The sequence below is a fragment of the Hyperolius riggenbachi genome, chromosome 8, assembly GCF_040937935.1.
Source record: "Hyperolius riggenbachi isolate aHypRig1 chromosome 8, aHypRig1.pri, whole genome shotgun sequence".
NCBI lineage: Eukaryota > Metazoa > Chordata > Amphibia > Anura > Hyperoliidae > Hyperolius > Hyperolius riggenbachi.
In genome coordinates, this window is record NC_090653.1 from 179,491,916 (window position 1) to 179,507,906 (window position 15,991).

Below are 15,991 nucleotides of genomic sequence, written 5' to 3' on the forward strand. Positions count from 1 at the left end.
CCCCTATCGCACCGCTCCTGAGGTGCAAGCAGAATTAATAAGGAAGTTTGAGTAGATGTTACAGACAGCCGTCTTCCAAATATCCTCTAGCCCACAGGCCGCCAGGTTCTGTGAGGACTATAGGAGGCCGGACGACATCACCATAACCGTTGCGTATTCCATGCCTCAAATCAGTGATCTGTTGGATTGGCTGGCATCTGCCAACGATCATGGATCTGAGTCACGGATACTGGCAGATTCCAAGAGTGTCTGAAGCGTGCAAGAAACTTGCGTTCATCATGCCCCTTGGCCCTCATGCATTAGTGCAAATGCTTTTTGTTGTGATGAATGCCCCAGCCACCTTTCAAAAAGCCTGGAGTGACCTGTTGAAAGGCCAGCTCGGTTGTGCAGAAGCTTACCCGGAGGACTTTACTGTGTTCCACCCAACATGAAAGAAACACTGCAATCCCTCATCTCTGGTACTAGGACAGCTGTCAGCTGCAAATCTGACTGTTGGAACAGACACAGATCAGATTGCCATGACTGAGGTGAAGAGAGAGATTGCAGAGATGCTGCAGTCAGGAGTTATTCAGTCTCCTAGAGTAAACCCCGGATCGGGTGGTCTTCATTGCTGCAGTGAACCCTACAAAGCAAGGAAAGTTTGTGGCTCAGAGCAGAGCATACAAAAATGAGCACAAAATATGATCTGGTGTACCCCTTTAAATTCATTAGCCTGCTTTTAGAAAATGAGTGTTCTTCCATCTCAAAACCCCTGCACTGGGGGGGGGGGGATGTGAGTGTTTGTACTTACCGAGAGAAGCCATTTACCCTAAAACCAGAGCCATTCACATAGCTCACAGATCTACTACAAAATGGTATTGATAAAAAGATATATGGACAAGAAAACACATTCTGCATGTCCAAGCCAGCCACACAGAGGAAATGATGTGGTGTTTATTCTGCCCTAGCTAAGGGGACCATAAACCATGATGGCAGGATCACTGGTTCCTACTTCAAAGATGATACTAGCTAGGCCAGAACAGACCAGGTCGTACAATCATTAGGTGACCACATTTCTGCACGTAGCCTGTCCTGCAGAAACCCAGAGACATGTCCCTTAATGAGACTTTGATAGCTCATTTCACAGTAGTCCATAATTCGATGGATATTGCAGAACCGTTTGGGCCCAGCAGTCCACAATTAGCAGTGCATCATGCGACCAGAGTAGCACATCTTCTGAGACGTTAATCGATCACATAGTTGCCTCACAGCCGGAGATATCGATTACATAGACAGGGAAGGTGTCACTCCAAGCGAGTTTGATATTGAATGGTTCAGTGCATGATGACGGAATGTAAAATGTTTTTTTTTTGTGATGTCAGATATCCGCTGAGTTATGGCATTATTGGAGAAAATGCCAATTCTGTCCCTCAGACAATAGGGGCGGACTTCAGCAGCCTGAGGCCAGATTGCTAAGGGTGGGGAAACCTCTCGTTACCATCCACACCCTCTGGCAGAGAAAGGGTTAAAACCAACTGGACACTCAGGCTGGGAGAGAGTCCTGCTGCAACCATCCATACCATCAAAGGATTGGCATTTCATTCTACCAAAGGACTTTTATCTATTCCACAGAACTTTCCATAACTGGACTTCATATCTTCTGTTGGACTTATCGCAAAGGACACGGTAACTTGACACATTGCTAAGACTATCAATAGCTATTTTCCCATTTAATCTTTATTATTATTTCTGTATCAATTTGTTTTGTTTGCTATAATTTAGTTCTGCATTCATTCTTTAAATAAACGATTAAAAAAAAAAAAAAAAAAAAAAAAAAAAAAAAAATCGCTCGTCTAAGTGCTGTTCTGAAAAAATTTCTGCAACAAGGATTCACCTCTCCTTAGAGCAGGTATGTCAAACCGGTCCTACAAGGGCCTAGATCCGTTCACATTTTTGATACAGCTCAAATTAATTGATGGGTTTGAATCAGGATGGAAACACACGTTAGGGCTGAACGATTTTCGGTTTTAAACCGAAAATCGTGATCAAGGGTAAGACCATCTTGAGATCGTCAGAGCTGCGGTTTTCTCTGCCGCTGGACACATCGCTGCCCATCGAGACACATCGCTGCCCAGGGAGCCATTAACACAGTAATTAACTAAAACTTCTGTCCGCTCTCTGCTCTCTACCTGGCGGGGGACAGTCTGGGACAATTACTATGTGCCCCTCTCTGCCTGTCCCATGTGTGCTGCTGGTTAGAGAATGATCGTGTCAGACGCTGAAAATGTCACCTCGCTGCTGCTGGCTGGACAGCTTCTACTAATCACCCAACCACTGGCTATTTCACACAAATATTACACTCATCATCTCCCCTGAGCACTGATAGGTTACATGGGGAGTCACTGCTGTCATGCCACACAGTACTGAGCAGTGTATAGATAAGAAGGCAGCTAGATATATGTAGATATATGTATATGATTTATATATTCCCCTACCTCTACATAATATATCTAGCTGCCTTTTTATCTATACACTGCTCAGTACTGTGTGGCATGACAGCAGTGACTTCCCATGTAACCTATCAGTGCTCAGGGGAGATGATGAGTGTAATAGTTGTGTGAAATAGCCAGTGGTTGGGTGATTAGTAGAAGCTGTCCAGCCAGCAGCAGCGTGGTGACATTTTCAGCGTCTGTCACTATCATTCTCTAACCAGCAGCACACATGGGACAGGCAGAGAGGGGCACGTAGTAATATTAATTGTCCCATCCTGTCCCCCGCCAGGTAGAGAGTGACTGGATGGTCGGAGCGATCTGATCCATCGTTGTATAGCAAAAATCATGTACAAAATCAAAATCGCAATTTCGGACAAAAATCGTGCAATTCAATCTTTTCCTGAAATCGCTCAGACCTAACACACGTCTCAGCTTTTATTTACACATGAGCAAAAATCCACAACTATTCATACGCTTCACAAACTGTCACAGTCTGTTCGAAAATCCAAAGTTCTACACCATTCCATGTAGTCAAAGCTGTTCTAAAACATCCCGATTACCATGATTAATTGGGAACAGCTGTTTTTAATCAACTCAACAGGTGAAAACCGGCAGCTCTCTGCAGTTGGTTTGTGGACAGTCATGGCTAAGAACAAGGAGCTCAGTGAGGACCTGCGGCTGCACATTGTGGCTGCTCACAAGTCAGGGAATGAGTACAAGGCCATTTCTAAAGGTTTTCAAGTTCCAGTGGCTACAGTGCAAAAGTATTAAAAACTACAAGATGTTCCTCACTGTGGAAAGTCTCAGAGGACAAGGTTGGAAGCCAAAAGTGACACCAGTGCTGGCCAGGAGGATAGTGACAGGTGACAAAGAATCAAGGATCACCACCAAGCCAATCCTGGTGAATCTGGGCTCTGCTGATAGCAATGTCTCAAGGCAGACAATCCACGGACACTGCATACTTCTCGGTTCCACAGATGCAGACCAAGGAGGACACCACTTCCCCAGATCAGGCACACAAAAGCTTGCTTGGCCTTTGCAAATGCTCATTTGGACAAAGAAGACTTCTGGTGTTCTGTGTTATGGTCAGAGGAAACAAAAAAAAGTTCAATTGTTTGGTCGCAATGATGTTTCCTTCATTTGGCATAAAAAAGGAGAAGCCTTCAACTCAAAGAACACCATCCCCACTGTCAAACATGCTGTTGAAAACCTAATGGTTTGGGGGCGTTTTTCAGCCAATGGACCTGGGAACCTAATCACAGTAAACAGCACCATGAAAAAAAAGAGCAATACATGAGGATTCTCAATGACAAAATCAGGCAGTTTGCAGAGAAACTTGGCCTTGGGCACCATTGGACATTTCAACATGACAATGACCCAAAACACACAGCAAAAGTGGTGAAGAAATGGTAAGCAGACAACAATAACGTTTTGGAGGGGCGCAGCCAGAGTCCTGACTTCAATACAACTGAAAATGTGTGGAGGGTGCTAAAGAGATCAAGGTGATGGCAAGACGACCATCCAACCTGAAAGATTTGGAGCTCATTGCCAAAGATGAATGGGCAATAATACCTGTGGAGAAATGCAAAAAGCTGGTCTGCAATTATAGGAAGCCTTTGATTGCTGTTATAGCCAATAAAGGCTTTTCTATTGATTATTGAGAAGGGTGTGAATATTGGACTGGACACATTTTGCAAAAAAAAAAAAAAAAAAAAAAACACATTATATACAAGTAGTCCCCGGTTAACGAACGAGAGAGAGAGGCACTGTAGGTTCGTTCTTAACCTGAATCTGTTTGGAAGTCGGAACATTATGCCATCTCTGTCCCCTGTACCTCCTCTTTGCCCCCCAGTGATGGCAGTGTCCCCCTCTGCCCTCTGTACCTGCTTATACAAGTTTAAAAGCCATTTTTTTCTTGTAGTTTTTGAGAAAATCGATTTTAAAAAATTCAAAGTCCAAATTTGGGAAAAAACATTTTTGGGCTTGTTCCCATGGTAAAACAGAATCCATGTCGTTCGTATTAATGGGTTGTTCGTAAGTTAGGGGGTGGGGTATGGTTGGGGGAAGACTAGAGATAATCTATCTAAGATATAGATAGCCATCTAAAAATAAAGTGGAAACACCTTGAAAAATTTACAAAATATATTTTATTATGGTGTAGGTCCACCTTTTGCGGCATTACAGCCTCAATTCTCCGAGGTATTGATTCATATAAATTGTGAATTGTTCCCAAAGGAATTGTAGCCCATTCCTCAGTTAAAACACCCTCCAGTTCTTTTAGAGACGAAGGCGGCGGAAATCGACTTCTTACTTGAATCCCTAATAGCGACCATAAATGCTCAATAATGTTGATGTCTGGGTATTGTGGTGGCCAGATGAGATGCTCAACTTCATTAGAAAGTTCCTCGTTCCATTCTTTAACAATTCTAGCTGTATGGATTGGGGCATTATCTTAAAAGATGGCATTCCCCTCTGGAAACTTGTTCTTGAACCATAGGATGAACTTGGTCGGCCAAAATTCCTGAATAGTCTTGGCTGTTAATTCTTCCATGAAGGGAAATCATTGGCCTGGCGGATTTCCAAGAAATAGCACCACAGATTATCACAGAACCCCCAACATGTTTTACTGTTGGGAGAAGGCAGTCTGGGTGAAATGCTTCTTTTGGCTGTCTCCAAACGTACACTTGGTATAGATAGATAGATAATCACATTTTTCCATTGCTTGAGGGACCAATTCTGGTGGTTTCTACACCACTTTAAACGCTTAGAAAACCTCTGCTCTCAAAAACAAATTGCAGTTCTTCGTGGAATCCGGATTTGTGCAACTCCCGATGAACATTTTTTTGTGGAAACTGGGTTCTGTAGGTGTTCATTCAGCTCTGCAGTGATTTTAGGAGCCGTGGTCTTGCAAACTCTTCTAACAATTTGATTTAGAGTCCGACGGTCTCTCTCAGACCACTTCGACTTTCGGTCACAACTGTGCTTTGCTGAGGACGTTTTTCCTTCTCTTTCAAAGGCAGTCATTACTTTTGAGACAGTACCTCTTGAAATGCCAAGCATTCAGGCAGTTTCTGTTACAGTAGTGCCTGCCATACGAGCACCAACAATTTGGCCTCTTCAATTCAGTCAGTCAGATTAGATAGACCTCATTTGTGAACAGCAGTTTTCAGATCTTGCCACAGATTTCGATTGGATTTATGACTGGGCCATTCTAACACATGGATGTGTTGTTTTAAACCATTCCATTGTTGCCCTGGGTTTATGTTTAGGGTCGTTGTCCTGCTGGAAAGTGAACCTCCGCCCCAGTCTCAAGTCTTTTGCAGACTCCAAGAGGTTTTCTTCCAAGATTGCCCTGTATTTGGCTCCATCCATCTTCCCATCAACTCTGACCAGCTTCCCTGTCCCTGCTGAAGAGAAGCACCCACAGAACATGATACTGCCACCACCATATTTGACAGTGGGGATGGTGTGTTCAGAGTGATGTGCAGTGTTAGTTTTCCGCCACACATAGCGTTTTGCATTTTGGCCAAAAAGTTCAGTTTTGGTCTCATCTGACCAGAGCACCTTCTTTCACATGTTTGCTGTGTCCCCCACATGGCTTGTGGCAAACTGAAAACAGGACTTCTTATGCTTTTCTGTTAACAATGGCTTTCTTCTTGCCACTCTTCCATAAAGGCCAATTTTGTGCAGCGTATGACTAATAGTTGTCCTATGGACAGAGTCTCCCACACCTGAGCTGTAGATCTCTGCAGTTCGTCCAGAGTCACCATGGGCCTCTTGACTGCATTTCTGATCAGCGCTCTCCTTGTTCGGCCTGTGAGAGTTTAGGTGGACGGTCTTGTCTTGGTAGGTTTACAGTTGTGCCATACTCCTTCCATTTCTGAATGATCGTTTGAACAGTGCTCCGTGAGATTTTCAAGGCTTTCGACATCTTTTTGTAGCCTAAGCCTGCTTTAAATTTCTCAATAACTATCCCTGACCTGTCTGGTGTGTTCTTTGGACTTGATGGTGTTGTGATTCCCAATATTCTCAAAGGCCTGGTGCACACCAAAAACCGCTAGCAGATACGCAAAATGCTAGCAGATTTTGAAACACTTTTTCTTCTTTTTCTATAGCGTTTCAGCTAGCGTTTTGCGGTTTTGTGTAGCGGTTTTGGTGTAGTAGATTTCATATATTGTTACAGTAAAGCTGTTACTGAACAGCTTCTGTAACAAAAACGCCGGCAAAACCACTCTGAACAGGCGTTTTTCAGAGCGGTTTGCGTTTTTTCCTATACTTAACATTGAGGCAGAAACGCATCCACAATCCAAAAAATGCCTCATCCCAGGAGTATGCGTTTCTGCAAAACGCCTCCCGCTCTGGTGTGCACCAGCCCATTAAAATACAGGTCGTCACAGAGCAGCTGTATTTGTACTGACATTAGAATACACACAGGTGCACTCTATTTAGCCATTAGCACTCATCAGGCAATGTCTATGGGCAACTGACTGCACTCAGACCAGAGAGGGCTGAATAATTACGCACACCCCACTTTGCAGTTATTGATTTCTTAAAAAAAAAATTTGGAATCATGTATGATTTTCGTTCCACTTCTCACGTGCACACCACTTTGTATTAGTCTTTCACGTGGAATTCCAATAAAATTGATTCATTTTTGTGGCAGTAATGTGACAAAATGTGGAAAACTTCAAGGGGGGCGAATACTTCTGCAAGCCAGTGTGTGTGTGTGTAAAAATAAATATATATAATACCGTGTTTCCCCAAAAATAAGACCGTGTCATATTAATTTTTGCATCAAAAGATGTGCTAGGGCTTATTTTCAGGTGATGTCTTAATTTCTATGAACACACAAGATTCTGTGCTGTGCCTTCCCACTGTGCCGACTCTTCCTCGGCAGGATCCACCTCTTGTGTGTTCCTGTGTTCCCGTTGTGCCTTTAGTGTCCTCCTCTAATCCTCTATCCCCTTGTCCTCCTATGTCCGTTGTGTCTTCCACTTTCCCCCCATGTCCTCTGATATTCCCCTGCATCCTCTTTCCCCCAGCTCCATGCTGTTGTGTCCCACGAGCTTCTGCCTATAGGGAAGAAGTACGGCAACTTGTGTTTCTGGGCTCCAGTAACAACACGAGTTGTCATACGGTTTCCCCTTACTGCTGCTAGGGCTTACTTTCGGGGTAGGGCTTATATTTCAAGCATGCTTGAAATTCTTGCTAGGGCTTACTTTCTGGGAATGTCATAATTTCAGGGAAAGAGGAGATAGAGATATAGATATATATAGATAGATATATAGATATATATAGATAGATATATAGATAGATATATATAGATAGATAGATAGTCTCAGAACAGTATCATTTCAATGGTAGGTTTATTTTAACAGTGGCAGATAGCACATCAAAAGGAAAATCGAAAAAATAACCTCAAATAAAAGATAGCAACTGATTTGCATTTCATTGAGTGAAATAAGTTTTTGAACCCCTACCAACCATTAAGAGTTCTGACTCCCACAGAGTGGTTAGACACTTCTACTCAATTAGTCACCCTCATTAAGGACACCTGTCTTAACTAGTCACCTGTATAAAAGACACCTGTCCACAGAATCAATCAATCAAGCAGACTCCAAACTCTCCAACATGGGAAAGACCAAAGAGCTGTCCAAGGATGTCAGAGACAAAATTGTAGACCTGCACAAGGCTGGAATGGGCTACAAAACCATTAGCAAGAAGCTGGGAGAGAAGGTGACAACTGTTGGTGTGATTGTTCGAAAATGGAAGGAGCACAAAATGACCATCAATCGACCTTGCTCTGGGGCTCCACGCAAGATCTCACCTCGTGGGGTGTCAATTGTTCTGAGAAAAGAAAAAGCATCCTAGAACTACACGGGAGGAGTTAGTGAATGACCTCAAATTAGCAGGGACCACAGTCACCAAGAAAACCATTGGAAACACATTACACCGCAATGGATTAAAATCCTGCAGGGCTCGCAAGGTCCCCCTGCTCAAGAAGGCACATGTGCAGGCCCGTCTGTAGTTTGCCAATGAACACCTGAATGATTCTGTGAGTGACTGGGAGAAGGTGCTGTGGTCTGATGAGACCAAAATAGAGCTCTTTGGCATTAACTCAACTCGCTGTGTTTGGAGGAAGAAAAATGCTGCCTATGACCCCCAAAACACCATCCCCACCGTCAAGCATGGGGGTGGAAACATTTTGCTTTGGGGGTGTTTTTCTGCTAAGGGCACAGGACAACTTAATCGCATTAACGGGAAAATGGACGGAGCCATGTATCGTGAAATACTGAACGACAACCTCCTTCCCTCTGCCAGGAAACTGAAAATGGGTCGTGGATGGGTGTTCCAGCACGACAATGACCCAAAACATACAGCAAAGGCAACAAAGGAGTGGCTCAAGAAGAAGCACATTAAGGTCATGGAGTGGCCTAGTCAGTCTCCGGACCTTAATCCAATAGAAAACCTATGGAGGGAGCTCAAGCTCAGAGTTGCACAGAGACAGCCTCGAAACCTTAGGGATTTGGAGATGATCTGCAAAGAGTAGTGGACCAACATTCCTCCTAAAATGTGTGCAAACTTGGTCATCAATTACAAGAAACGTTTGACCTCTGTGCTTGTAAACAAGGGTTTTTCCACTAAGTATTAAGTCTTTTATTGTTAGAGGGTTCAAAAACTTATTTCACTCAATGAAATGCAAATCAGTTGCTATCTTTTATTTAAGGTTATTTTTTCGATTTTCCTTTTGATGTGCTATCTGCCACTGTTAAAATAAACCTACCATGGAAAGGATACTGTTCTGAGACTTTTCATTTCTTTGTCATAGGACAAACTTACAAAATCAGTGAGGGGTCAAATAATTATTTCCTCCACTGAATATATATATATATATATAATAAAAACGCCCTAGCACTAAGAGCCAGCACTCAACAGTACCACAACTCAGAGCTCATTCACACGTGCAAAACGCTAGCGCTTTTGCTAGAGTTTTGCTCAGGCGATTTTTTTTGCGTCAAACAAAAAAAAAAACATTCACATTCGGCAATTTTTTAGCGAGCGCGTTTAGCGCTTCTATAGCACTGAAACGCGATCGCAGGGAAATCGTCTGATGTTGCCAGCAACACGCTCTAGTGTGAATGGGCCCTTACAAGAGCTTTTCTAACCACTTTGTGATTTTAAAAGCTCTTGCTAATGTTATCCTATGTGTGTGTTTACACTGGAGCAATGTGATTTTGTAAAAATCCCCCATAGCATTGCATTAGCAAGAGCTTTTGAAATATCTATCGCTGAAAAAGCTCTTGTAGCATGAAACGGCTAGTACACAAACTACCACAAAGAAAGAAGAAAAGAAGAGGCCCGTGCAAGGGTAAACCATTAAATTAATGATATAGTCGTAAATCAATAATTTAGTAATTAAATAATATCAATTTATTGTGGACTTGTCCATTCAAAAACAATTAAAAACCAACATGGTTAAAATCTTTCTGAATGTTGTAAGTAAACAATTCCCCTCCCATAACAGGTGCTACAATAATCAATATCAAAAAGTGTATATCTGTATACATCAACTGGGGTCAATCTCAAAGTGCTGACCCAAAAATACCTAAAAAAATATTGTAATATAAACTACAAAAACAAGGTTACATTTTTTTTTCTTTGATCAACCCAATATATGCAATCCTAAACAATGTAAATCCATACAGTGAGAGTAGAGAGTGTCAAGTGCTGAGTACAAATAAAGGCATTTAGTGCAAGGCAAGGTACTGTAGATGCAAAAAAGATTTCAGTACACAGTGCATGACTTGCAGCTCCAGCTGCTTCTGAAGGAGGCTGATGCTCAAGGCTAAAGTCTACCTATAAAAAGCTCATTCTAGTCGCTTAAAGGTGGGTGTGTGTGTGTGTGTGTGTGTGTGTGTGTGTGTGTGTGTGTGTGTGTGTGTGTGTGTGTGTGTGTGTGTGTGTGTGTGTGTGTGTGTGTGTGTGTGTGTGTGTGTGTGTGTGTGTGTGTGTGTGTGTGTGTGTGTTTTCTCCTGGGAGATAATTTTTAATCTTCTGTTTAAAATAACTTTTCAGCACTTTGCACTTGAAAAAATATCAAAAGTAGGTGGAAAAATACTTCCAAAATTATTCTGAGTACTTTCAAACTGTAAAGATATCAACTTGGAGGAAACTAAGGAGAAAAAGTGAATTGCATACAGCCCAGAGAGATAGATCTTGGGTGTTTTTGGGTCAGCAGTTTTTGAGATTGACCCCGGTTGATGTATATGTTACGGGAAGAACCCGAAGTTTGGCCACTTTGGGTTCTGGCCGGTCAATGTGCGAAGTGGCCGCGGCGATGCAGCCAATGTTAGAAATGAAATTATTCCAGTAATATTAATGTATGTTCTGGCCGTCTCGTTGCAGCCAAATGTTTCAAAAGTGAGTTCATTTAAAGAGACACTGAAGCGAAAAAAAATTATGATATTATGATTTGTATGTGTAGTACAGCTAAGAAATAAAACATTAATATCACATACATCAGTCTAATTGTTTCCAGTACAGGAAGAGTTAAACTCCAGTCATCTCTATGCAAACAAGTCATTAAGCTCTACGACTTTCAAAGTCATAGAGAGGGCTGTTATCTGACTTTTATTATCTCAACTGTGAGTGAACTCTTTACTTTTTCTCTGCTAGAGGAGAGGTCATTAGTTCACAGACTGATTAGTTCATTAGTTCACAGACTCTGAAAGACTCATTTTGAATGCGGAGTGTTGTGTAATCTGCACATATTATAGAATGATGCAATGTTAGAAAAAAACACTATATACCTGAAAATAAAAATAGGAGATTATTTTCTTTGCTGCTAATCTTATAGTGAATTGGTTGTGTACTATGAATAATTACTAGATCATATTTTTTTTTCGCTTCAGTGTCTCTTTAATGAAATTAAGCTGGCGGCAATGTAACAAATGAAGCCGCCGGCTTCAGCTCTCTCTCCTCCCCTGCCTTTCTCCTATACAATACTGGTCAGCCGGCGGGGACATGCGTGTCCCCCCAGAGTCGTTCGTCGCAGCAGGGAATCTTGCTGTTCGTTCTTGCAGAGCGGGTGCTGGCAGAAGCAATATCTGCAGCCTCCCCGCTCTGCTGCCCTGGCGCGACAAACGACTCTCGGGGATTACATTGCCGCCGGCTTAATTTCATTAAATGAACTCACTTTTGAAACATTTGGCCGCAACGAGACGGCCAGAACATACATTAATCTTACTGGAATAATTTCATTTCTAACATTGGCCACACCGCTGCGGCCACTTTGCACATTGACCGGCCAGAACCCGAAGTAGCCGGCCAGAACGCAAAGTGGCCAAACTTCAGGTTCTGGCCGTAACATATACAAATAATAGGCCTGAACGGTATTAGAAAAAAAATTTAATTGAGCGATTTCTATCCGAAATCACAATTTCGATTTGAAATTTACTGTATTTTTCACCATATAAGACGCTCCAGAATATAAGACACAGCTAGGTTTAGAGGGCAAAAAAAAAAATATATATATACTAAACGGCATAGAGTATGAACAGATACTGGTGCTGCACTGTATGTGGTACCTAGTATATAACCGTATATTGACTGGGTGGATTGGTCAGCTCTCCTTGTCTACCTGTTTATCAGAGTGGTATGGAAGAACAGATCGCGGTGTGACCATAAAACACACCTCTTTCACCCTTCTGGCCCACTCTTGTATCCTATTTACCTCCTTCTCTACCTCTCAGATCTTGCACATGTGCGTCTGCGCCGCTTCCCTACAGTCCTCAGCAGCGAGATCTGAAAATCGGTAACAGGATAGGGTGTATCACCCGGCATCAATGACTCCCAGCGTATAAGATGACCCCTGACTTTTCAGAAGATTTAAGGGTTAAAAAGTAGTCTTATACACCAGAATATACAGTATTTTGTAAACTACCGACTTGTGTGGGTATGCTGAAACTTTCCCAAGTTTGATCATAATTTTGAAAATGACATTTTTCTTCCCATGATAGATTGAGTTTGTCCCTACCTATTTTTATGTGGCAGTGGCCCAAGCTATATAAAAAAAAAAAAAAAAAAAACCCACACAAAGATTTATTCTACAACTCATGATTAAAATGAGGTCACATAACTCATTTGATAATCCGGATGCACAGCAATTTATTATTCTCAAGGTGCGCCTATGGCTTTTTTGCAGTTCTTTTAGATAGGGATTGGTTAGTGTTAGGTTAATACTATGAATGATCATTTGGAGGCAATACTACATAGCTTTCATGATAATTATGAAAAATAGTCTCAATTAATGCTAAGGGGCTGAATTCCTTTATAAAAGATGCACCTTTTTGATAGAGGTATTAGTAAATAAATACAGTAAACATGTGCACAAGAAACATTTTCATGCAAAGAAGACTCCCAAGTGTAATCACCCCAAATACTTACATCATTTTATGTCATCTGCTAATGCTAAGAAAACAGGGGTATTTTTCACCATCCCTAACCAAGTTGTATTGAATCTCCTGCACCTTACATTTGGACCTGCAGAGGCCTTATTTTATTTTAGCAGCTGGTAGCAACCAAAGATTCCTCAAGATAGCCAGTTTATACTCCCTGAATCAAAACCAACACCCCTTTATAGCCAAAGTAATACAATTAGCAAAAAATAAATAAATAATAAAACAACAACAAGAAGAAGAGCAACTCCGTGCTTGTAGGAGACTTCAACAAAATAGTTGATTCAATCTAGACTCAACTAACCCCCAAAAAGTATCATCCAAAAACATAAAACAAAAAGTTGGCAATAGCAAAAAACAGCTGCGGGTATGTGTCATTGTGTCCTCGCTCTGGTTCCCTCCTGGCTGCTCAGTTGCCTAGCGGCCCCCTGCAGCTGTACTGTCCCACGCTGTCCTCCTCCAATGCTCCGTTTCCTGCTGCCGGTAACCTGCTAATTATTCATCTAACTAGACGAATGGAATTGCAACTGCACGGCCGCTCCCACTGCATCGGGAGCTTACTGCGCAGGCGCAATACAAGAAAACTTCATACTGCACAGTAAGTTCCCAATGACGCTCACGGCCACCAGCCGCAGTTCTATTAGTTTAGTTAGATGAATAATTAGCAGGTTACCGGCGGCGAGAAACGGAGCATCGGAGAACTGCCCGGGACATTACAGCTGCAGCGGGCCGATAGAAGCCCCAGGTAAATGTCAGTTTTATCTTTCTTTAGAAATACCGGAGAACCCCTTTAAAAATTGGGAGCCATTGGTGTGATGTACTGTATACCTGAAGCACATGAATGCATTTTTTGTAACATGTATGCAACTATCAATAAAAAAAAAAAATAATTCATCAAATATATCAAGCTTGATAGACCCATAGGCTCTAGTCAATAAGGGGAAAACAAGTCTAGATGTGAAGTGCTTAAAGAAGGTATCAATAAAGTATGCAATACCTTTCCAGGATGAATATTTTCTTCAGTGACTGGCTTGCCTGGACGAGGTAGTTTGGATAACACCGGTCGAGGGTGTCGAAGACTAGGCATCATTTTTACGACTTCTAGGAGAAAAATGCAAATGGATTCAGAGGTAATCTGAACTTTTCAGTAGAAAATCTTTAAACATGCACAAAATATGAGGCAACATCATGCAAAGGAATAAATGAGATTTCACATTTATAACCAAAAATATCGGCACCTTTTTCCGTTAAAAAGCTGCGCACATGTGACATCACACGACGGGCAAGGTAAACACAAAGCTATCGGCAGAGTTGATCCACCAAGCAGATTGCCATCAGGGCTTTGGTAGGAGACTGCTGCACATGCCTGATTTTCAGCAGAGGCGGTTTCATCCACTTCAGCTGACTTTAGCCCAGTTTCACACTTAGTAGCAGTGTGAGCATCACATCGCACTACAGAAACAAGCCTTCATATGACCCTGTGCCATTGTGCATAGCGATGCCCCTTCTCAGTGGCATACTCCCTGCTGGGCAGGAAGTATGCAACTTGTATTCCTACCGCCTTACTCATGCACAAAGCACCATGTTCCCGGCATTTACACTTACTGTCTTGCCCATTGACTTGCATTGCTGCATAATCTATATGGTGGGCTCAGATCATGCAGCAACACACTGCAGACTGTGTCAGGAATGCAAGGGTTTGGATACTTTCAGCGCACCATGTTAAATGTGCAAGTCTCTACAGACTTGCATGACCCATGCAGCAGTGAAGCGTAATGCAGGGTGACACAGTGGGTAAGTGTAAAAGGGGCCTTAAATGCTGTCACGTTTGTCGAAAATGATTCGACATCTAAATATATCTTTATGGGTACCTAGCTACATGATGAGAACAACGGGCATGTACAATCCCAAACCTACTAGCTGGACTAGCTGTATTCATTGCCTAAGTTAAGAATGTATGTATATGTGCGCGCATGTGTGTGTGTGTGTGTGCGTATATGTGAGTACCGCGATACCACGTGTGACCTTTTTGCAGCCTAGGTGCGCTAAGGGGCCCAAAGTCCAATGAGCACCTTTAGGCTTTACAGGGGTGCTTACAATTTAGCACCCCCCAAAATGCCAGGACAGTAAACACACCCCACAAATGACCCCATTTTGGAAAGTAGACACCCCAAAGTATTCAGAGAGGGGCATGGAGAGTCCGTGGCAGATTTCATTTTTTTGTCACAAGTTAGCAGAAATGGAAAAAAATTGTTTTTTTCTTGTTTCAAAGTGTCATTTACCGCTAACTTGTGACAAAAAATAAAATCTTCTATGAACTCACCATGCCTCTTAGGGCCCTTTTCCACCAGCGCGTTTGCGCTGGCCGAATCGTAAAGACACAAACCGCTAGCGATTTTACAATCGCTACGGTTTGCTTTTTAACATACGAATCGCGGTAGGTCATTTCCACTACCGCGATTCGTTTTTGACGGGAACGCGAACGCGTGGCGGAGCGATATTTGCCGCGATTTTGCTATGCAGTGCATAGCATAGCAAAATCGCGGCCGTGAACGTCAGGGAATCGCCGGTAATTGCGATTCAGCAATCGCTAGCGTTCAGCGTGAACGCTAGCGACTGCAAGTGGAAAAGGGCCCTTAGTGAATACTTTGGAATGTCTGCTTTCCAAAATGGGGTCATTTGGGGGGTATGTATACTATCCTGGATATTTAGCACCTCATTAAACATGACAGGTGCTCAGAAAAGTCAGAGATGATTCAAAATGGGAAAATTCACTTTTGGCACCATGGTTTGTAAACGCTATAACTTTTACCCAAACCAATAAATATACACTTATTGGATTTTTTTTTTTTTAATCAAAGACATGTAGCACAATAAATTTGGACAAAAATGTATATAGGGTGCCAGGTGTAGCCAGGTATATAGGGTGCCAGGTGTAGCCAGGTATATAGGGTGCCAGGTGTAGCCAGGTACATAGGGTGCCAGGTGTAGCCAGGTACATAGGGTGCCAGGTGTAGCCAGGTACATAGGGTGCCAGGTGTAGCCAGGTACATAGGGTGCCAG

The 15,991-nt window shown here is 42.5% G+C and overlaps 1 protein-coding gene across 2 annotated transcripts in view; it reads right to left on the reverse strand.

Annotated features, from left to right (window-relative positions):
- The window catches only part of CCNB3 (cyclin B3), a 267,192-nt gene that overhangs the window by 215,751 nt on the left and 35,450 nt on the right, over positions 1-15,991 (reverse strand). For both annotated transcript variants that reach the window (XM_068249684.1, XM_068249683.1), the window contains exon 2: positions 13,926-14,029. In XM_068249684.1, the coding sequence (XP_068105785.1) occupies positions 13,926-14,018 (93 nt within the window). In that variant the 5' untranslated portion in view covers positions 14,019-14,029. The remainder of the gene's footprint in view (positions 1-13,925; positions 14,030-15,991) is intronic.